The sequence below is a fragment of the Notechis scutatus genome, chromosome 1 (genome assembly GCF_049901735.1).
Source record: "Notechis scutatus isolate UNSWTSFEM ecotype Mainland chromosome 1, rNotScu1.2, whole genome shotgun sequence".
Taxonomy (NCBI): Eukaryota; Metazoa; Chordata; class Lepidosauria; order Squamata; family Elapidae; genus Notechis; species Notechis scutatus.
Genome location: NC_142009.1, coordinates 47,961,470 through 47,984,997, shown reverse-complemented (window position 1 = coordinate 47,984,997; position 23,528 = coordinate 47,961,470). Strand labels below are relative to the sequence as shown.

The 23,528-nt window shown below is 35.3% G+C and overlaps 1 protein-coding gene across 3 annotated transcripts in view; it reads left to right on the top strand.

The window, feature by feature from the left end:
* The window catches only part of UBR2 (ubiquitin protein ligase E3 component n-recognin 2), a 78,599-nt gene that overhangs the window by 44,785 nt on the left and 10,286 nt on the right, over positions 1-23,528 (top strand). For all 3 annotated transcript variants that reach the window (XM_026683285.2, XM_026683295.2, XM_087963170.1), the window contains 20 exons: positions 1,701-1,766; positions 2,202-2,324; positions 2,460-2,523; positions 2,858-2,982; positions 4,007-4,059; positions 5,050-5,152; positions 7,736-7,784; positions 8,372-8,526; positions 8,617-8,719; positions 11,053-11,162; positions 11,256-11,336; positions 12,686-12,867; positions 15,493-15,692; positions 16,088-16,181; positions 17,713-17,874; positions 19,064-19,161; positions 19,393-19,471; positions 20,786-20,934; positions 21,032-21,087; positions 21,677-21,773. In XM_026683285.2, the coding sequence (XP_026539070.2) occupies positions 1,701-1,766; positions 2,202-2,324; positions 2,460-2,523; positions 2,858-2,982; positions 4,007-4,059; positions 5,050-5,152; positions 7,736-7,784; positions 8,372-8,526; positions 8,617-8,719; positions 11,053-11,162; positions 11,256-11,336; positions 12,686-12,867; positions 15,493-15,692; positions 16,088-16,181; positions 17,713-17,874; positions 19,064-19,161; positions 19,393-19,471; positions 20,786-20,934; positions 21,032-21,087; positions 21,677-21,773 (2,149 nt within the window). The remainder of the gene's footprint in view (positions 1-1,700; positions 1,767-2,201; positions 2,325-2,459; positions 2,524-2,857; positions 2,983-4,006; positions 4,060-5,049; positions 5,153-7,735; positions 7,785-8,371; positions 8,527-8,616; positions 8,720-11,052; positions 11,163-11,255; positions 11,337-12,685; positions 12,868-15,492; positions 15,693-16,087; positions 16,182-17,712; positions 17,875-19,063; positions 19,162-19,392; positions 19,472-20,785; positions 20,935-21,031; positions 21,088-21,676; positions 21,774-23,528) is intronic.

Genomic DNA, 23,528 nt, shown 5'->3' with positions numbered 1-23,528 from the left:
GCTGGGTTACTGGACTGAGATGGCATTGATCACGCTCTTGGATGACCTCTGGCAGGAACAGGATTGTTATAGTGCAACCATTCTCTTTTTAACCTCTCAACAGTCTTTGATACCATTGATTATGGTATTGATTATGGGGGAATATCCAGCCTGCAGCCCCTACAGTGTTGAGTGTGTGTGTGTGTGTGTGTGTGTGTGTGTTTGTGAAGCCCTACTTTGTATGACCCAAGGCACAGTTCTCTCTTCTTTCCTATTTAACATCTACATAAGGCTGCTGGGTGAAGTGATCTGATGATTTAGGGTGAGATATCAATATTCTGATAATACGCAGCTTTATACCCCCACCCTTCACTGCCTGAATAATGCAGTGAATATCCCAGACTCCCAGTTCCTGGAGACTATCAGCACCTGGATGGGGTGCAATGGGATTTGGCTACACCAAAGCACAAATGAATAGCTTTGAATATTTGGGCCTCCCAGTGGCAAGGTTTTTCTATTTCTAGTCATGATGGGATGCACTGCCCCCAGACAGACTTGTATGCAGTCTGGGAGCCATCTTACACTCATTGCTTCTGCTAGAAGAGCAGTGATAGCCATGACCAGGAGGGCCTTTGCACACTTTAGAATAGTACACCAGTTGTGCCCATTCCTGGATTGGGAGTGTTTGCTCACAGGCATACCTTTTTGGCCTCTTGTCTGACTTACTGCAACACTCTATACTTGGGGCTGTCTTTGAAGAGCATTCGGAAATTTCAGCTGGTGTACTTTCTCTTGCATGGATGCATTTTCAACCTGTTTCCTTGTGTCCTCAGCCTCTAGACACAGGTTCAAGACTTTTACAACATCATTAGTATGGCCTGGAGTGGCAGTGTGCAATTGAGCATCATGAGTGTATTGATGGTACTACAACCCAAACCAATGGACTATCTCTCCAATGATGTTATGTAGATTGAAGTAATGGGATAAAGGACCAAGCCATGAGGCACCCCACAAAAATGAAACCACCAAGTCAATCTCACCTACCCAGTCACCACTGAGCAGAACTGCCTACAAGGAAGAAACAGAACTGCTGTAGAACAGTTGTTACTTCCAATCTTCAAGGTGGTCCATAAACATTTCATGATTGATTGTACTGAAAGTTGCTGACAGATCTAAGAGGATGTGGGGGGGGGAGTCTAGGTCCTGATAAAAGTCATCCACTAGTACCATTTCTGTTGTATGCCAAGCCTTGAATTATGACTGAAAGAGAGGTAATTGTAACATATTATAAATATAATAAGTAGATAATCCACTTCCTCCACTGCATTCTGTATCTGAATTACCACGATCCTCTTAGTAACTTTAGTGAAGGTTGGAGACAAAAAATATTTTAAAAAATGGCTGGATTCTTCAGGACTACAGGCATCATCTTCTCACACAGAGAGACATTGACAATCTCCTAAGCATTCCTCCACTTGCCTCCAAAAGTGCAGAATGCAACTGATAAGAATCTTGAGAAAAACCCCTTTTTACTTTACCAGAGTCTGCAAGTCAAGAAGATTCCCAGGTTGTATGGTAAATCACTTTAATTGTTCTTATTCTTGTGAAATCAAGATTTTGATGAATTTGAGAAATTTTGTCAACAAAATGGAATATAAAGTGGTTTTAGATCAGAATCCAAATTGAAATATATATCAAACTCTGAAAACTTTCTCTTTCAGATATACTACTATCATAATGTAAAGTGCAGAAGAGAAATGTTTGATAAAGACATAGTAATGCTCCAGGTAATATTTTTGTTTAAATAATCCTTAGATGTACCTTGAGATGTCACTAAGACACCTGGCTTCTTTTAAAAAGTTTTTTTTTAATATTATGTAGTCAGGTTTTTTTTAATGTACCTGCCCTTTTGCAACTATAGAAAAGTTATATGTTAATATATTCTGATAAAACCAGTATTTTTTAAAAATACAAAACTTTGGAAAACAAATATTCAATATACTGTTTGTGCTTGAAAGGGATATTACTGTTAAAAGGTTTAGAAAGGGCTATAATATGAAGACTCATGCTGCTACATGTGCAACTATTATATGAAGAATTTGTATTTATAAAAGAAGACGAATTTTATATGTGAGTATGGCCATTAGTGCAATGTTTCCAAATAAGTTTATATCATTCTGTTCTCTTTATCTAAACTTTCTTTCTTTCTTTTTTTTTTGTAGACAGGTGTGTCAATGATGGATCCAAACCACTTTTTGATGATGATGCTGTGTCGCTTTGAACTTTATCAGATATTTAGTACTCCTGATTATGGCAAAAGGTTCAGTTCTGAAAATACTAATAAGGTACAACATGAGCAGTTGACGATATGGTTTCAAAGCTTTAAGAAATGCATTACAAATAAATTACAAATGGTTATATCTTAATGTGAAAATATCTGTAAGGGCTTTCTAATACATTTTAGTCCTTGTTTCTTTCAGGATATGGTTCAGCAAAATAATACTCTCATTGAAGAAATGTTACACCTAATTATAATTATTGTTGGTGAGTTTATGCTTGTTCAATTAATACCTACTGATGGATTAATTCTAATTATAGTTAGAAGCCCACCTATTTATAGATGTTGTTTAGATTAGTTCATTAATTTACTGTACCTACAACTCCAAATGTTAAAGAGTACAATTATTTCCACTTCTTGATAAAATAAAATTATTTTGGGATGTTTATGATCATTACATAATACATCTTGTCATATGACAATATGAATATCTCTTCAAATGTTGTATTGGAAAAAATAGTCACTTCTGTGGCTTTGGTTCAGCATATGCATAAAATGAAATTGATCAGTGCTTACTGAAATTATTGATTTGTTCTACAGGGGAGAGATTTACTCCAGGAATTGGGCAGATTAATGCTACAGATGAAATAAAAAGAGAGATTATTCACCAGCTGAGCATCAGACCCATGGCTCATAGTGAATTAGTAAAAGCGTTGCCAGAAGATGTGAGACTTATTACAAAATATTTTCACTTGTACTTTTTAAATTGGTGGATAATCATTGGGGGATTTGTAATATGTTGGAATTGGTGTTGAAGATTCCTTCAGATAGCAGGGAATTAAAAGTTTTTATAGAAGATGATTTCCCGGCAGGCTTTAATGGAGGGTATTAAATACTTTCCCCACAATTTTATACTCCCTAGAAATTAGTAGATATGTTGAATTTTCCAACCCATCCAGAGTACTTTATTTTGTTGCAATTTAATCACAGTGACTGCTATTACTACAATTATAAACAGGAAGGTGACATATGGGAAATAAAGTTTCAAAAATATAAAAAGAAATCATTATTTCAAATTATTTTGCATTAAACTTGTGAGATTGTAGAACTGTGTATAAAAAATATGACTCAGTCAAATAACTAATGTTAAGATAGCACGGTTTTAAAGACCCTTAAATTTTTAATACTTCAGATTGCCAATAAAGGAGAATATTTGTAGCTTAGGCTTGAAATAAGCTTGGTTGTTTTCTTGAAGATATTTCATTACCCAAACTAGGTAACATCATCCGTGCTAGTAAGGAATGGGGTTCACTCTCAGTTTATATTCTACTGATTTGCCCCAATAGTGTTGGTGGAAATGGTTCTTGAAGGTTCTTCTCCAAGTAGTCTTGGAGCATAGATTAACTCCCAAGATTAACATCCAATCAAGAAGTAAACAATATTCCAGTCAAGGAACTGCCAAACAAGCTAACAATAAACAGCCCAAACAAAGAACCTCCAAGACTATTCCCACCAATACTGACAATATTGGCAAACCATTGGAATATAACCTGAAGGAAGCTCCACTCCTTGCTAGCACTGATAATATTAGCTAGCTTGGATAATGAAACATCTACAAGAAAACAGCCAAGCTCAGAGAGCACAAAGGAACCCCTTATTTCCAGATTTATCTAGCTGATTATTACCTTAGGGAATATACTTAAAAAGTATATACACATATAATAACATATTTTTCCTTTGATTTCACAGGAAAACAAAGAGACTGGAATGGAAACTGTCATTGAAGCAGTTGCCTGTTTCAAGTAATGGCTTCCCAGCAACAAACCTCTTTAAATGTGTAAAATAGTATATATGGTGACCCAGTAAATACTGTTTAGGACTGATTTATACTTCATTCTTAAATCCTACTTTATGATTATTTTAATTGAAAGTAGTCTAGATATTTTACAAATTTAAGAATTGACAGCTGTTAGAGGTAATGGAAAAAATAAGATTCTGCATGTTTGAGAGAATTTTTTTGTTAAAATTACTAACAAAGCAAACTTTATTTATTGTGATGAAAAATACTACATGGGAAAACAACCTTTGAGGGAAATAATTATATTAGCAGGAAAAATATGTGTTGTCCCTCATCTTCCAAATATACCAAACATGTATACGAAGAACAATTTATAAATGTAGATTTAGCCATTTCCTTGTTTTCAAAGGATGGCCTTGCGTCAACAGGAATGAATAAGTTCCTATTGCTCAAAAGCAAAATCTTTAGTGGAGAAGCAAGGCAGAAGCTGACAACCTTGATGGTGTAGCTCAGGAGAAAGTGGGGTTTTCTTTCCCATCATATTCTGTGGATTTAGGCAGCAACAAGAACACATTTATTTACAATTAACAGCTTGACTATAAGTGTGGCATCAATTGCTTGTGTACCATATCTCATACTCACACTTCTGCCATTTAAGAAACTACACATTTATCTTATGTGATGGTAAGTTGAAGGGCTGTCAGTGGACCCTGTTGATGTATATGAAGGGAAGTCTTGTTTACCTGGTGTCATTCAGCCATCCTTCAAGTCAGAGGCCCCAAGTCACATTCTTGCCAAAGCAGAGTCTCTGCTTGTAGGCAAACAAGCTTTGTGCGGTCATTAATAGTGATACTTGGTTAAAAGTATAAGACGTCATTCATATTGAGGTGTTAGTGTTCTTATTGTTTCATGGAATAGTTTAGAATATTGTTTAATTATTACAGTGCTGATTAATTATTACAATGCTGATTATACATTTCCAATTATCTTTTAGGAAACCAGGATTAACAGGAAGAGGCTTATATGAGTTAAAGCCAGAATGTGCTAAAGATTTTAATTTATATTTCTACCATTTTTCAAGGGCAGAACAGTCTAAGGTAATTACGCAAGATGAAAACTTTCATTTTATAATTATATATAATTACAAAGCTTTGTAATCACAGAAAACAGTTAAAATAATGACCTATATTTGGACTCGCTTTAGTTAATACATTGCAGTGTTATAAGTACATCCTGAAATAAATGCCTGCATTATAGATTCAGATTGAGTTTATAAACAGTACAGTGTATCTTTGAAAGAAATAAAGTAGATTGATTGTTTTGGTAGTTTAATTTTGAATAAAGATTAACAACAAATGTTGCACGGATAGTGTCATGAAGGAATTAGAAGTAGAAATTCTTTGCATGAAGAAAATAGTAGATTCAGTTACAGTAGGAGAAAACAGTTCATTGAGAAACATAGAGTTTACAAATCTTGGAAGGAAGGAAGATATGGGCAAGAAATTTGAGGAAATTGGTGAGATTCATACAGGATATGGGTAATAATTAATGTATTATTAATAAGGAGGAAACAAATAAGCAAAATTATTGATGTTATGGTAGAGGAAATACCGTATTTGCCGGCGTATAAGACGACTGGGCGTATAAGACGACCCCCAACATTTCCACTCAAAATATAGAGTTTGTTATATACTCGCCGTATAAGACTACCCCTCTTCCACACACCTTCCACTTTTGCACTTTTTTTTTTTTTTGACGCACTTTTCTGCTTTGGACAATTTTGAAATGAGCTAATCCAATTTTGAACCAAGAATATGCAAATAGCTATGGAGTTTAGAAATGAGTTTTAAAAATATTTTTCATTTCTTACCATTAAGCGTAAAATATGTTGTAAATAAAATGAGAACACAGGAAACGTTCTCTTCTCAATACAGCTGATCTCTCTCTCTCTCTCTCTCTCTCTCTCACACACACACACACACACACACCAAAACCCGGACACTGAAAAGGCTGCCAAGGAACAGTATATTCAATGCCTTCTCTTTAATCAAGAAACAAGGAATTCCTTAGAATCTTTTTTTTTCCCCCAAGTGGCCCTCTTTAAAAAAAAAAATGGAGGTAACACTTTCATTCAAAAAGTCTTCCAGTATCTGGAGTCGCTCAGACATATTGAAGTGAGGCAGGAGAGTAAGTGAAATTTGAAATGATCCAGCTACCGTTTTCTTCCCTCCGCCCGAAGGCCATTATCTCCACATCAAACGAACGAGGGGAGGCAAAGAAGCCAAACACGCTAAAAAGGATCTCTTTATTTTCCTACACAAGGTCACACCTACTTTTCCGCATTCAAAGGACAACCTCTCCTCACCACCACCACACACACACACACACCCCAATACCCGCAAACAATGTTCTGGGCATTAATCACCATTGCTACATTAACCTGGTAAATTTATACCCTGCCTCCCCAGTGTTGCTTTGACGGCAGGATTTCACACAGCGGGCGCTCGCTCGCTCTCTTCTCCGCTCTCCCACCGTTCGCACATGTTGGAAGCACCGTAAAACCTGATAACCCACCCGGGGCTCCCCCATCCTTAACCTACAGCCGCCCGCATGCAAAACCTGCGTGCAAAAAGAAAAAAAGAAAAAGAAAAGTACGCCGCACGTGAGGATCTTGAATCTCTCCTCCCCACACCGCTAAGGAAGGAAGAGGGGGAAAGGTTGCGCAGCGCGTGGCGCAGTGACACCCGCCACACACACACACACACACACACACACCCCCAGCCTCCTCCCGGCTGCAACTCAAGCTCGAAGTGGGAGTCGAGTCCTCCCGGCGTATAAGACGACCCCCCACTTGGAGGCATGTTTTTCAGGGCAAAAAGTCGCCTTATACGCCGGCAAATACGGTATATGCCAAGTGCTTATAGAGCTGAAAAAAATTTGACTGCATCTTTTCTGGTTTTGAAAACAGAAGGATGTTAAAAGTTTGGAATTTCTTTTAAATTTGATTTTTTGCTGCTATGGTAACTTTTGGAATTATTTTTCAGAACAGTAATTAAAACCATTTTAAATGAAAAAAGTACTAAATAAAAAATGTAACCCATAGAATATTTAGGATTCTTAGAAATTCATCGGCTTATGGCCACATCATTCAGTTTGGAATCTGGCAGTTGTCTTCAGCTATATCACATTTCTGTTATAAATCACCATCATTATCTTGAAAGTGTTATTGGGGAGCTAGAAGGTACAGCTGCTTACTAGATTATACAGGAGTTACAATTTTCTCAATATTTGATCTTACAATAGCATGTCAAATCTCAAACTCTTCCAAACAGTGGGTAAGAGAATGATAAAAATTAATTCTGACTTTACAAACAGTTAATATGACTATTCTACAATAATATATTTTGCTATTTCCCCTGTTTTGGTACATTAAATATTATATGATAATTCTTGAAGGTGTCTTGGGGCTGCCTTTGGCAATTTCATCTTGAGCCTTCAGGTGTTTGTTTATGGTATAAAAGCTAATTTATGCTGATAGAAATACGAACAATAGAGATGAATGTTTTTGAGCTCAGATAATATAAGAAATTGGAACATGAAATAAATGTCAACAAATAAATTAGTTATCCAGAAATTATGCTGTTGTGTTTAATGTTTGGATTGCTTTTCATTTTTTTAAGGCAGAGGAAGCCCAAAGAAAACTAAGACGACAAAACCGGGAAGACACAGGTACCTATGTTTCTAGTTTGTATTGGTCTCTCCGTATTTGTTGCTCTTTCTCTCTGTTTTTTAATATACTGGGGGTCTTCGAAAATCATATTTACTTTAAACTAGATGAGCAGATATTGTGAATTAAAACAGCTATTTTTCTTTGTTTTTCCAATAAAAAAATAATGCTGCCATTAAAGCAAAAATCTGAGTATGCCATAAATGATCACATTATTTACTTCACTACATTTTTATATAGATGACATATTAGGCTGTTTCAAAATTTAGTATCAGGTATGAATTATACCTCAAACTATACACATTGCTCTTCAGATTATTCTTGCCCAATTTGGGATTCATGAAATGAATGTAGTAATTATCTACATAATGTATCTAGTGTATTCTAGTTGCTTTACTGAGCTGCTTGCATCTCTCTAGAGATATATACAGAGGGTACGGGTCGGATTATATTAAAAATAAAATAAACCAATTTATTTTGTTAATTTGAAAAGTTCCACAACTGTTTTTAAATGTTCCTAACATATTGAATTACCTAACTATACAACTTTCCCAATGTATTAACAACAATGTATTAATTTCTGTTTCAGCACTCCCACCTCCTGTATTACCGCCATTTTGTCCTCTGTTTGAAAGCCTGATTAATATTCTACAATGTGATGTCATGTTATGCCTTATGAGAACAATCCTTCAGTGGGCAGTAGAGCATAATGGATATGCTTGGTCAGAGTCCATGCTACAAAGGGTGTGTAAAGTTTACATTAATTCAAGAATACAAATTATGTAGAATATACAGTACTTCTGAAAAGGAAATTTTTGCTATTTTTTTGCCTAGATTCTTCACTTGATTGGAATGGCACTACAAGAAGAAAAACAACATATTGAGAATGCTAGTGAAGATAATCTTGTGACTTTTACATTCAGTCAGAAAATTTCAAGTAGGTTGCTAATTCTGCACAAATTGCAATCTGTTCATATTTCTTTTAACTAATATATAGTAAGATGTATTATTCAGAATGTATTGGTTATATTTAAAAATCACTTTTATTAAACTATTAGAAATAATAAGTGTCTGTGGAGATGCTCAGTCATCCAGATCATAGTTGTACCAAGATGCTTTTTTTCAAAAGACAACTGGATTGTTTTTTCTTTAGAAGACAAGATGATGTTTCACTTCTCATTCAAGAAACTTCATTGCTTCTGGCAGGATGGTGGGAGGGGTTGGAAGGATCATATTTCTTTGCAGTCATCTGGTTGTTAGTATTCCCCCTGAGACCTCTTTTTTTTTTTTTTAAACAAATTTTATTCAGTTTTTCAGTTTGAAAACAAAAATCTCTTTTTAGTGGACAACATATTTCCGGGTCATCACCTTTACATACAAATATGACAGCAATTATACATTCATATATGCATACTTAATTCTATTATTACCTTTTCCATTCCAAATTTTCAGTAAGGAGAGAAACAAACACATTAATTCTAGCTTCTTTCATTAATCTCAATCAAAACATCTTTTTGTTTCATTTCAATTATTTCAAATATAATCCTTTAATATTTATCTTAAAAATAAAAATAAACAATATGTATTTGCCTAATAATAGTAATAATAAAGTTACCAATGTCTCTCCTTGCTTTTAATAGTCTATATTAACTTATTAATTTAGCTGATTCTTTAGTCTGTCATATTCCCTTTCCATTACACTTTTTTTTTATGGATTCTAAATTAATAACAATCACACTCACACACACACAAAAAACAAGTATAGGTTTCCCCCCTTTTACTATTTTGAATGTGGCACCTTAATAATTAGAATGTACCTTTATTCCGTCATCTTAATTCCCAATAGACCATTAATCATTACATCTTTTCAATTGAATTCCGCAGCATATTTTCCCCCCTTAATTTTTAATAAGAATTATTAGTATCTATATTACCCTATTTTCTAAATATTTTTAATTGCAGAAATATTCTTATTACCCCTTGTCACCCTGCAGAATCCTCTTTTTAATTCATCAACCATTATCTCTGAAAAAACAATTTCTTTTCAACATTTTACTATTTCTGTATTTCTTTCTTTCATATGCCTGTTTCTTACTACTACTACTCCCACTCTTTTCCCTATATCTTTTCTCATTCCAGTTTATATCCCTCTCTTTCTTAATATCTTCCTTTCCCCTTTTAACAAATTTTATTCAGTTTTTCAGTTTAAGAACAAAAATCTCCTTTTAGTGGACAACGTATTTCTGGGTCATCACCTTTACATACAAATATGACTGCAATTATACATTCATATATGGATACTTAATTCTATTATTACCTTTTCCATTCCAAATTTTCAATAAGGAGAGAAACAAACACATTAATTCTAGCCTCTTTTGTTAATCTCAATCGAAACATCTTTTTGTTTCATTTCAATTATTTCAAATACAATCCTTTAATATTTATTTTAAAAGTAAAGAGTGAACAATATGTATTTGCCTAATAATAGTAATAGTAAAGTTACCAATGTCTCTCCTTGCTTTTAATAGTCTATATTAACTTATTAATTTAGCTGATTCTTTAGTCTGTCATATTCCCTTTCCATTACACATTTTTTTATGGATTCTAAATTAATAACTCACACACACACACACACACACACACACACACACACAAAACAAGTATAGGTTTCCCCCCTTTTACTATTTTGAGTGTGACACCTTAATGATTAGAATATACCTTTATTCCCTCATCTTAATTCCCAGTGAACCATTAATCATTACATCTTTTCAATTGGATTCCGCAGCATATTTTCCCCCCTTTATTTTTAATAAGATACCCAAACAAAGCTGAATACGATAGATAGATAGATAGATAGATAGATAGATAGATAGATAGATAGACAGACATATTATATTGAAACATACTATGTATATGTCTGTTTATCCGTCTATCTATCTATCTATCATCTATCTATCTATCTATCTATCTATCTAATCTATAGTTCATTATAAGAAATAATAGATTTATCTCCATATAAGATTTATTGTGGTGTTTGGTCCCCCTAATTTATAAGAAATTAAATGCATGTTAATTTTGTAATCAAGGAAGAAATGTGAATAAAGAAAATCAGCTTTTGCTTGTGAGAGATGTCTTACCTATGCCATTTTTAGAACAAGAAACAGTAACAAAAAATGAAAAGAAGCACCAATTGGATTTTTGTTCCTCTATGTTAATTTTATACAGCCAAAATAGATGCAAATAGATTTCCTTTCTTTTTGTTTGAAACAGGGCCCGGTGAGACACCCCGCAATTCCCCAAGTATATTAGCCATGCTAGAAACTTTGCAAAATGCACCCCACCTAGAAGTGCATAAAGACATGATCAGATGGATACTAAAGGTAAGTTGTACTTTACCCTACTGTAAACTTTATAGTTTTGTGCCCAAAATAAAAATTTTAAGTAGCAAATACTAACATTGTTTCTTGTTTCAGACTTTTAATACTGTTAAGAAACTTCAAGAGAAATCTTCTACAAGTCCTGTTTTGGAGACTGAGGGAAATTTTATGGAAGAGGTAATATTAATGCAAGGGAAAAGCAACACAATCTGGGTAGTACGTGTGTCCAAAGACAGATTCTAAATATAATAGGATAATCTAGCCAGCAAGTTATTTTACAAATTATTTTGTATTACTGTGCAGCATGTCTAATATTTGTGTCGAGTTTTTGAATTAAAAGCATTTTTAATCACCAGTAGAGTAGTGGTAATCACAATGGGCAACTAATGGTGCAGAGTAAAAGCTTTATTATTGACTGATAATGATTATCTCTCTCTTTATGAAAGAGAAATTAATTTAATTCTGTGGCTTTATTTTAAAGTTTAATTGGGCAAAACACGAAGGAAAAGATTTAATAGAATGGTGGCTCCACCATTCCTTGCCTTCTAATTGGAAAGAAAAACAAATCCTGTCAATTCCAAGTGTTTACTAAGTTTTATAATGACCTGGACCAGAGTGAACAAGCTGAAATTTAATTTCAGATAGGGTAGAGTACAATTATCTGATAGAATTGAGGATAGGTATACAATTGTTGTAAACAGGTTGGCTTCCTCTGAAAAAATAAATCCATTGTCAGGGAGTGTGTTTTCAAATTCCATGTGGTAGTGGCTGCAAAGAGCACATTTGCACAATTGGATTTAGCAAATATTCTTGAGCTGAATATATCTGGCAACAGTAATCCATAACTTGCTAGCATTATCATTAGCTTATTTCAGTGTGCTCTACATGGAGCAATCCTCAAAGGTTCTCAGGAATTTACAAAATGTGACCACTAGAACATTAACTTCTGCAGGTTTTTATGATCACATTGTACTAATGCTGAAAGAGAACAATTGGATGCCATTTGTTCCTTGCTTAGTAGAAATAGTACATTTAAAAACCTTGTTTAACTAAGGGTTTGACTCTTGTCATGAGCTAATTTGAATATTGAGATCTGCAAAAGAAGTCTTACTTAAAGGAGCCATTGGTTGGGCATCTGATAAAGGGCCTTCATTCCCATCTTGTGGAACATACAACCTTCGAAATTGGGATTGGTCTCACTTTTTCTGCTTTTAGAAAAGGCGTCAATAGATCTTCCCATCTTTTGGATTGTTTAATATTACCTTTGTACATTATTTGAAATGTTAAAAAACATAATGTATCCATAAAATTGTTTTATGGAGAAATATACTGTAATTTTAGTTAATAAAAATAATTTCAGAAAGATTCCCTGTAATGAATGACAGCATGGCACATATTAGTGTGTAAGGATGCTTGACTCATTTTGACTAATACTAATCTAACATGTGCATTAAATACATAAATTACATATCTGCAAAGACTTACATGATTAATTCTATACCATTGCTGACATATTAACTTAACAGAGCTCACGAGATAAAGAAAAGGCTGAGAGGAAACGAAAAGCAGAGATTGCGAGATTGCGAAGGGAGAAGATCATGGCACAGATGTCTGAGATGCAGCGGCATTTCATTGATGAGAACAAAGAACTCTTCCAGCAAACTATAGATGAACTTGAAACTTCTACTTCCAAAGTGCATGATCATAGGTAAGATCAAAGTGTCAATAAGCTTTGGCACTTAATCATGGAACAACTTGCCTCCAGAAATTATGAATGCTCCAACACTGGAAGTTTTAAAGATGAGATTGAAGAACCATTTGTCTGAAGTGGTATAGAGTTTCCTGCCTAAACAGGGGGGTTGAAGACTTCCAAGGTCCTTTCCAACTCGGTTATTCTACTGTGTTCTAACCTAAATGTTGCTTAATTTTTAAACATGAAAATTTCATTTTATTGTTTTGCAGTAGCATTTCTATCAGTGTTCATATTTGTAATTTCCTGACCATTCAACTTATGTCTCCTTGTGACTTGACAGAATTGTTCCAATTCAATTGTATATGTTACTCACAGAAAAGGAAATGCAGTTTTGAACAATATTCTCTCATTAGGAGACCCACTCTGTTTTGAGTGTTAGAATAAATTGAAAGGTTTGATATAAACTAAGTAATAAATTTACCCCCTCCTCCAACCAAGCATGCAATACAGCAGAGAAATGCAGCAGAGAGAAAAGAGAATTAGCACTTGGTTTCTTCCTACTCACCCCATGTTTTTTCTTGCTGTTAAAAGGAGCATCCCACAAGCAAAACTCTACCTGTATGGTGCTCCTTTTGCCAGAAGAAAGTTTTAGCTTTAATAATTGTTCTTTCATTGTGACAGTGATATGTATTTTTAACATTTTGCCCTCACCTTCCACATTCAGAGTTGATGATTACTTAGCATGTTGTAAAAATGACAATGTGAGTACAAGGAACTGACCAAAATTATTTGAGAATTGTGCAGCAATTACAAGTAGTCCACAATTGGGACCAGAGTTTTGGTTGATAAGTGAAGTAGTTGTTAAGTGAGATGGCCATGTGACCTCTTTGCTCAATTACCACAATCTCAGCATTCCCCATTGTAGTCATTAAGCAATCTTGTGTAAACTGAATTCCTCTCCATTCCTGAAGGGTAACATTTGGGGATATGTGCTTAGATGCTGTAAAAGAGGGATGTCAAACTTGCAGTATCACATTGTCGTCATGTGACATATCACAATTTTTCCCCAGCAGGGGTGGGTGTGGCCAGTGTGTGATGCATCTGGGCCATGGGCCCCAAGTTTGACACCCCCACTGTAAAGCATTCTAACAGAATAACAGAGTTGGGAGGGACCTTAGACATCTTCTAGTCTTCCAGTCTAGCCCACTGCTCAATCAGGTTACCCTATACCAGTGTTGGCAAACCTTTTCAGCACTGAGTGCCGAAACGAGAGCGTGCACGTGTACATGGGGAACACCAGAAACTGGAAAAGCAGCTCCCCAGCGTGCATGCGCGCACCGGGAAGCTGAGCTTCTGGTTTCAAGTGTGTGCATGCATGGCAGCCACCTGCCCTTCCGATTTCTGGCGCTCCCGCACTCACAAAGACCAGCTGGCCAATGCACTGGAACATCAAAGAGCAATTGGCGATGGATGGCATGCCCGGAGAGATGGCTCTGCATGCCACTTCCAGCATGCGTGCTATAGTTCGCCATCATGGCCCTATACCATTTCAGACAAATGATTGTCCAACCGCTTCCTTTCTGAGGCCATTATAATTTTGAATGGTCGTTAAGCAGGGATTGCTTATACTAGTTGCAATTAGTAAAGGTAGGCAGAGAGAACTTTTTCTTTGGCATTTAATTGACAGCAGTTTGAGCTGAATTCTAAAATGGCTATTTCTATTTATTTCTGTCTTTTCCTTTAAAAAAAGTTAATATACTCTTTCTAGTTGATTTAAAAAGCAGTTGATATTATAGTAATCTATACTTAATCAAGACATAAGCAGTTGAAGATCTTCAGAGACTGAAGTATCACCTTGTATGTACCTGTTGCTGGTTGCTACTGTAGGTATTAATGAGGATCATTTATGAAAGATTCATTTTATTTAATCATTATATCAGAGTATTGTTATGGATTGTCGGTTATTGATTATTTCAATACGTTACTTATCATGGATGATTTATATTTTATCTCAGGTTTTATATGTTCATATAATTATTATTATGTATAATACATGTAGTTCCATAGAAGTTTTAATTGCTTTTTTGAAATTTGCCATGAGTGTGAGGATATGGCAACTTACAAATAAATAAGCAACATTATGTTTCACAGTAGGCTGGAATAAATTATGTATCTCTCACTGTAGGGAAGAATAAAGAGAAGTACAATGGCAATCCTCAAGGGGATTTGCAATTTCTGTTGCTCTAGTCTGAAATGTAATTTCAATACATTCAGTCTTGTTTCTGTACTGGGGATGAGCACAATGGGTTACATGTAATGCCTCTGTTGTTGCTGATAATTTTAGCAGTCAGAATAATTTTATCATTATTTTAGTAAATGTATATGCTTTTATTTCACTAGAATTTTGATAAATATTTAACTTTCCATACTGTATACTCTGAAAATAGTTTGACATTGTTACAGGAACTTTATCAATTAAAATTGCTTCATATATGTTGGTTTTTATTAAGGCATACTGTAGAACATTTCTGGAGAGGAAATGCAGCATAAGATGATTTGGATAAAAAATATTTGCATTCAGTTATACATTGCTTCAGTAAATATTCCAACTAAGTGCTTACTAATATCATTTCATTCTAGTCCTTCAGTTTCAGATACCAGGCTTATTGCTTTGGGTCCTCAGCAGACTAAAGTGTGTGAACAAAGACAGATAGTTACTTGTATCTTATGCCAAGAAGAACAGGAGGTCAAGATGGATAACAGAGCAATGGTACTGGCAGCATTTGTTCAGAGGTCAACAGTCTTGTCCAAAAATAGGAATAAAGTGATTTCAGATCCTGGTAAGCAGTTTATATACCATTTTGAAGGACCATATAATAATAATATTCAAAGGCACAATATTCTGTTTTGAGTTATACAGGAAGCTTTTATTCATTATATTATAAAACAGTCTTTCTCAACTCTGGCAATTTTAAGATGTGTGGACGGCGCTGGTTGGGAAATTCTGGGAGTTGAAGTCCACTCATCCTAAAGTTACAAATGATGAGAAACTCTGCTATAAAATAATAATTAAGTCAGCCCATTCATAAGTATCCTAATGCTAGCTTAATGTACTGGCCTTAGATTATTAGGTTGTAAGCAGTTATATGGTTTGCAAACTTTTCAATTATGAGGATGTTTAAGGAATGTGAATAATCTGCTTGTGAATATTATCTCTGTTATTTTTCATATACAGAAAAATATGATCCATTATTTATGCATCCAGACCTGTCATGTGGAACACACACTGGTAGTTGTGGACATATTATGCATGCACATTGCTGGCAAAGGTAATTTTTAAAAAATATTAACAGGTGTTAAGGATGCTTTATCAAAGTAGCTAAGATACAAGTATATTTTTTCCCCATTGTCTACTATGCTTGGCCAGTCATGTAACACATTTTGGTGTATTATTGCCAAGAAAGTTATTTTATTCTTGCTCAGGCTTTCACTATGTACTACTTGCTTGATGAAACTTAGCTCTCTTGGCTTCTCACAATGCATTTGACTGATTTTTTTTACACATTTGAGGTACAAGAATTCTACTAATAAAGCAAATATCTAAAAATGCATTTCCTGTATTGCTCTGTTTTGGACTTACTGCTTAGGAGGACAATGTCATACATACTCCATATGTATTTTCTGGCAAATAAAATTGCTCCTTGTTTCTTAAAATTAAAACTCCCTTTTCAAGTAGACATTCTAATTTTGTCAAACCATGGAACAACAAAAATGCTTTAGGTGTTGAATGAAATTTATGAGAAGAAAGTTGTTCAAAAAAACTCTTGGATATATTCCAAGTCTGGGCTGAATTTGAGGTAGGTTTAGGGGTCTCCAGTGTAGAATATGGGTGATCATCATGGTGATGTTATGACATGATATGTGAAGGATGATATTAGAAAGTTTATCTTTTTGTGATGGCCAGAGAACAAAATAGTTATCTATCCTTTTCTTTAAAAAAATGGAAAAAATAATGTGATTTTTGGAAGGTTGGGCACGTTTTAAAGTCAGGCTATCCATTTTGTCTCTTAAATTGCCTTTGCCGACTTTCCAGAAAAAAAAACCTAAAGCCAATATTTTTTGTGTTGCCCATTTGATGTGTTCCTTGCTATAAAACAAGAGCAACAGAAGGCTCGCACAGTTTTTTACACCTGCAGTATATATGTAGTGTGTGTGTAGATGATAGATAGATAGATAGATAGATAGATAGATAGATAGATAGATAGATAGATAGATAGATAGATAGATAGATAGATAGATAGATAGATAGATAGATAGATAGATAGATAGATAGATAGATGATAGATAGATAGATAGATAGATAGATAGATAGATAGATAGATAGATAGTATTTATGAAGGCAGCATATATATTGCATGGGTCAGAAGGAGAGCTGAGAAAATATCTACAGACTCCTCACATCCTGGACCTGTTTCAACTCCTCCCCTTGGGATGCCACTATAGGGTATTGCATGCCAAAACAACTAGATACAGGGAGTGTTTTTCCCCCCCTCATGCCATGACTGCTGAACACCCAATTCCCATAATGCTGTTTATGTCTAAGTATATTTACCCATATGGTATGGCTGTAGTATTATTATTATCTTTCTCATCTTCTATACTACCTCCTCTTATTGGTGTCGTTATTATGATGATTATTACTCTTTTGTTTTGCACATACACTGAGAGCTTCTGCACTGGAGAGAAATTCCTTGTGGGTGTAATCACATTTGGCCAAATAAAATATTGTAATTCTAATAAAGTATTCTACTATCCAACAAACACTTTAGAAGTAGTATTATAATATTATGCTTTCTAAAGGTATTTTGATGCTGTGCAAGCAAAAGAACAAAGACGACAACAAAGATTACGAGTGCATACAAGTTACGATGTAGAAAATGGTGAATTCCTTTGTCCTCTCTGTGAATGCTTAAGCAATACAGTCATTCCTCTTCTTCCTCCTCCAAGGACTTTGTTTAGCAGGTTAGTAATTCCATGAAATAATTTGTTTGATAAGTAATAATTATTTATGTACAGGTAGTCCTTGATTTGCAATCAGGCATTTAGCAATCATTCAAAGTTACAATGGGCCCCCAAAATTATGCAAACTGGACTCAAAGTTCTGATGGACACACACACACACACATGACCATGTGATTGCATTTTGGGTGCTGTATATCCAACCTACATTTATGGTCATTTTTAGCATCGATCATGAAGTTGCATGATCATTATTTACGATGAAACTGGCATCTACTTCTGGTTTCCAGCAGAAGACGCCCATTACAGATAATGGGTTTGCTTAATGACTTTCACATTCGCTTAATGACCACTGCAAAAAAACTCATAAAATCATGTGCAGGTATTTGATGACCTGCTTAATGACTGGCATGACTTACAGACATAATTTTAGGCCCAATTACAGTCATAAGTTGAGGGCTATGTGTATATGATAGATGCAGATAGTAGAGTGCCTCAGTTTGGCAAGATTTTGCTTATAGATGCGGAAACATTAAAGAACTCAGAATACATGTATCATTCTTGGTTTTGGGGCCAGCCTACCATTTGCCTTCCCTCTTGACTTCCCCACGCATCAGTGGTAAAGCTGGCAGGCAAGGTCACAAGTCGCTGAGGTAGTCTTCCCTACCTGCATGCCAAATCCCAGCCTCTTTGCAGTTGCACCACACCAATCACTCATAGCTCCCCCCATGTATCTTTCCTGACCCTTGCCAGACCTCCCTGGCACACTCATATGCACCCTTCCTAACCTGTGCCATGCCTCTTGCATACATTCTCATACTCATCCTGGACCCATCCCGACTTGTGCTGCACCTTTCATGCATTGTCACAAATCTTCCTGTCTCATGCCAACCATTCCCTGCCTCCCCGTACAATCACTCATTCTCACCTCTCACTGATAACAGACATTTACCCGACTTTAGTTGTTGGAAGCCACCAAGAAGTTTCCTCACCTAATTGCTCTGGGATTCAGTGAACAGCAGCAATGGGACTGCAGAGATTGCTGTTGCTAAGTGATGCATTTGCATTTTAGACCCCATTGCTTATCAATGGAAATTCCATTGCCAATTGCTATTGAAAGTCAAGGACTACTTATAAGAAGCACTTGTAGGTAATGTTTTAATGTTTAAGTAATATTTTTCATTTTTGATAGATTAGACTTTGCAAAAGAACAAAACCTAGTTCAGTGGATAAGAAGAATATCTCAGCAAATCAAAGCATTGCTTGTGCTTCAAGATCAGGAAAGTGCCAGTAAGTGTAAAATTTTAATTTATACTGCACATATTTCTTGAAAGATGTTGAATACAGTAATGTCTTTTCAGGTTTTTTTTTCCCTTTGGGGGAGGCATTTTTCTTTAGTATACTGAGATTGTTCTGATCTTCAGGACAGAATTAAAATGCTACCTCATCCTATCTAAAGATTTCAGGCATTATGAATAGTAATGATAATTTATTGTTAAAATAATATATTGTTATTTTTAGATAATCTTCCTTGTAATAACTCAGAAAAAATGGATGAAGCACATCTGCCTGAAGGATTCAGGCCAGAGGTTCAACCAAAGTATGTATTGGTTGCATTGATTATTAATTACTAATGTATTCAATATAAGTAGAAGAATTTATTATATTAGCTTTTCAGGTAATATCATACATATTTGTATTTATATTTATCCATGTAGTATTCATATCTTATGGAGACAGATATAATGAGGATACTTTGCTCCCTTCCTTTCATTCTGGAATAAAGAATTGTGTCAGAATCAACCTACTTATTATATTTATTTTAGTCTGATACTTTACTTAGGATTTGCTTTATTGTTACAGTATGATTCAGTGGCCAGGCCACAGCATTCAGGGGTAATTAGAACATTCTGTATTTTTTTTAGGTGTGTTTAAAAAAGAGTTGCTGTCTGTGATTATGTTTATTGGATGGATTGGTTCCAATTATTCATTTTTCTGGCTGATATTTTACCAGCAGAAACGTTTCTTAATATTTATACCAACTCCCAACTTTGTTCTGAGTGTTGGGAAACCCCATCATAATAGATTTGTAAGCCAAAAAGCATTTTAGAATAATTCTATATTTATAAGCTGCTATGAAAGTATTTTTGATTATATTGCTATTTAAAGTCACCATGGGCAAATAGGTGGCAATATAAATTCAATAAATAAATAAATAAAACATAACCAAGTTTACTTGAAATAATGATATGAAATTAGTTCTTTGATATCTGTAAATACGTCACCAAATCAGTAGAATATTTATTCCCCTTTTTGAATGTCAAAAGCCATGATATATAAATGGGAGTGTCAATGGAAGCATTACCATCGATGGGATCACTGAAATAAAAGAAACTAATGACAAGGCCATTAATGTTAAACATTTCGCCATTTAGTCACTCACAGTTGCCACTAAGTCATGTTCAGCTGTTGGTAACTATATGGACAAATATTTGCGATGTTGGCCTGTGATTGTCTCTTCTGTCTCTTTGATTTCATCCATGCACCTTACTTATTCTTTGCCTTCCCTTTCTTTAACTTTCTTCTCAACTTTGCTTATCTGAGACAGGATGAACTGCTATGTCACTGGTATAATAATTTTTTTCTAAACTATCATCCATTCCCATCATATGTTCAACATCAACATATGTCACATTTTGCTTGCTGATCATTGTCTGAAAGGAGTCTTCAATCTTATTTGGTCCAGGACCCATTGATTGTTCCTGCAATATTCTCAGTAACAATAAAAGGGTGTATCAGCCCAGCCCAGTTAAAGTTTTATTCCTTGCCATTTGGGGCAAGCAAATGAAGCTTAGCTTCTAAATATCATGTCATAACTGTTGTATGTAATGGTGTCTATTTTCAATTAATTAAGGAGTCCATATTCTGAAAGCATCAAAGAAATGCTGAAAACATTTGGTACTGCAACATATAAAGTTGGTCTGAAAGTTCACCCCAATGAAGAAGATCCACGTGTACCTATAATGTGCTGGGGCAGTTGTGCGTTTACAATTCAAGCAATAGGTAATATTTATTTATTAAAATGTTGGCAATCACTGGAGGGTGATCAAGTTTAGATTCTGTGTTCCTCTCATTTAATTATGGTTTTTATATTCTGCAGAACAAATTTTAGCTGATGAAGAAAAACCATTATTTGGTCAATTGTCTTGCAGACAGGTAAGAGTAACAATTATCATAGCCTAAATTATTGAGGGATAGGAATACAGTATGTGGTGAGGTTATAACACAATTCTAATGTAATATTAGAAAATAGAATTTTATAAGATAAACAGTAAGTTGTGAGGAATACTGTGACATTGTTTCCTCATACCAAAAGGCCCCTATATATTAATTACTGTAGAATTTCAATATGGACAATAATAATAAATTTCTGCATCATGTATGTATGTATGTGTTTGTTTGTTTATCCATCCATCCATCCTGTCCTTATTATTTTCCAAATAACTCAAGGCAGTGAACTTACCAAACACACTTTTCTCCTCCTATTTTCACTACAAGAACAACTCTGTGAGGTGGGTTGGGCTAAGAGAGCATGACTTGCCCAAGGTCACCCAGCCAGGTTTCATGGCTAAGGCAGGCCTAGAACTCACAGTTTCCTGATTTCTAGCCTGGTGCCTTCTTGTTCTTTTAATTAATAATTAAGTTACTAATTGTTAACAATCCACAAATTTTCATTTTTATTTTATAACAGTATGAAGGAATTAGTTTGGCTATTTGTGTATCATTGTTATTATGTTCTATTTAGGATGACTGTCTTACTTCATTAACACGATTTGCAGCTGCACAGTGGACAGTTTCTTCACTATTAGCAGTACAGGGTCACTTTTGTATGCTTTTACCATGTAAGTCAACATTATGATTATTTAATTTCAGTTATAAAGACAGACTTTGAGTACATGAAACATCTTGAGTACTCTTAAATATCATAGGAGACATCAACCGATATCATGTTTCCCCCAAAATATGGTCTACCCCGAAAACAAGTCCGATTTTCAAGCCTGTGCCTATATAAGCCCTATCCCCAAAATAAGCATTAGTTAAGCTCCACACACCATCTGGTTTTATGAGATGGGGTGAGGCGCATGTGTAAAAATCGCGCTAGGATGGGGGGGTGAAGCTGCCCCATGTGCCCCGCACCCATTTATCTTAGGACCGCTGCAGACAGGCTTCCCACACCCTGATACCTGTCATGCCGGTGCTGTCACTCATGGCAGGAGGCTGCGTGGTGCACCATGCCTGTGCCACTCCTCATGGCAGGAGGCCGCTCGCGGTCACATAAGCAATTGGGCAGCAGCGCAATAGGTATCGGAGCATGGGAGGCCTGGTTGCGATGGTCTTAAGGTAAGCAGACATCCCTCAAAAATAAGACCTAGTGCTTATTTTGGACCTTATTTTCAGGGGAAAAAGAGTACTTCTGTACAGATTGTTGTTGAAGGGGTTTTGTGTGCATTAAGAGTATATTTCCATATGAGTTGTGTCATTTATCAACATGGAATACAATGAACAGGATATATATCAGATTTAACATAACTCTGGTGGTGGGTTATGCTCTATATAGAGTCTTCAATTTGGGGCAAAGTTTGTTTTAAATAATGAGTTTTACTGAAACATTATAATTATGGCTAATAAGAGTACAGATACAGATAATCAGAGTTGGAAGGGACCTTATAGGCCATCTAGTCCAACCACCAGCCCAAGCGGGAGACCCTACACCATTTCTGACAAATGGCAATCCAATCTCTTCTTGAAAGTCTCAAGTGATGGCGCTCCCACAACTTCTGAGAGCAAGCTGTCAGAAAGTTTCTCCTGATTTCCAGGTTAAATCTCTCCTTGTTCAGTTTCCATCCATTATTCATTGTCTGGCCTACAGGCGCTTTAGAAAATAGCTTGACCCCTTCCTCCCTGTGGCAGCCCCTCAAATATTGGAAGACCGCTGTCATGTCTCCCCTGGTCCTTCTCTTTACTAGACTAGCCAAGCCCAGTTCCTGCAACCGTTCGTTGTATGTTTTAGCCTCCAGTCCCCTAATCATCCTGGTTGCTCTTCTCTGTACTTTTTCTAGAGTCTCAACATCTTTTTTATAATGTGGTGACTAAAACTGGATGCAGTACTCTAGTACAGACTTACTAAGGCTTTATAGAGTAGTACTTCCCTTGAACTTGAGTAATTCTGCTTGCCCTAGAAGAGATGTGAGTTTTAAAAGTTATCCTTCCCAAAGCATATTAAAAGATTTAAATGTTGGTTTTCCCTATGTTCAGGTAATCCTCAACTTATGACCACAACAGAGCCCAAATTTTCTTTGGCTAAGCGAGACAGTTTTAAGTGAATTTTGCCCCATGTTATTACCTTTCTTGCCACAGTTGTTAAGTGAATCACTGCAGTTCTTAAGTTAGTAACACAGTGGTTAAGCGGATCTGTCAGTAAGTTTTCTAGCATCTTCAGTAGAAGTTTTTCCTACTTTTGGTAGCTAATATTTCTCATTGGAAGTGATAGACTCCAAATTTGACAATGAAAATAATGGATATAATTATTTTCTGTTTTTAAGTTGTGGGCTTTTATCCTGTAAATCAGTAATTTTGTAACCCTCTTTAAAAAAATC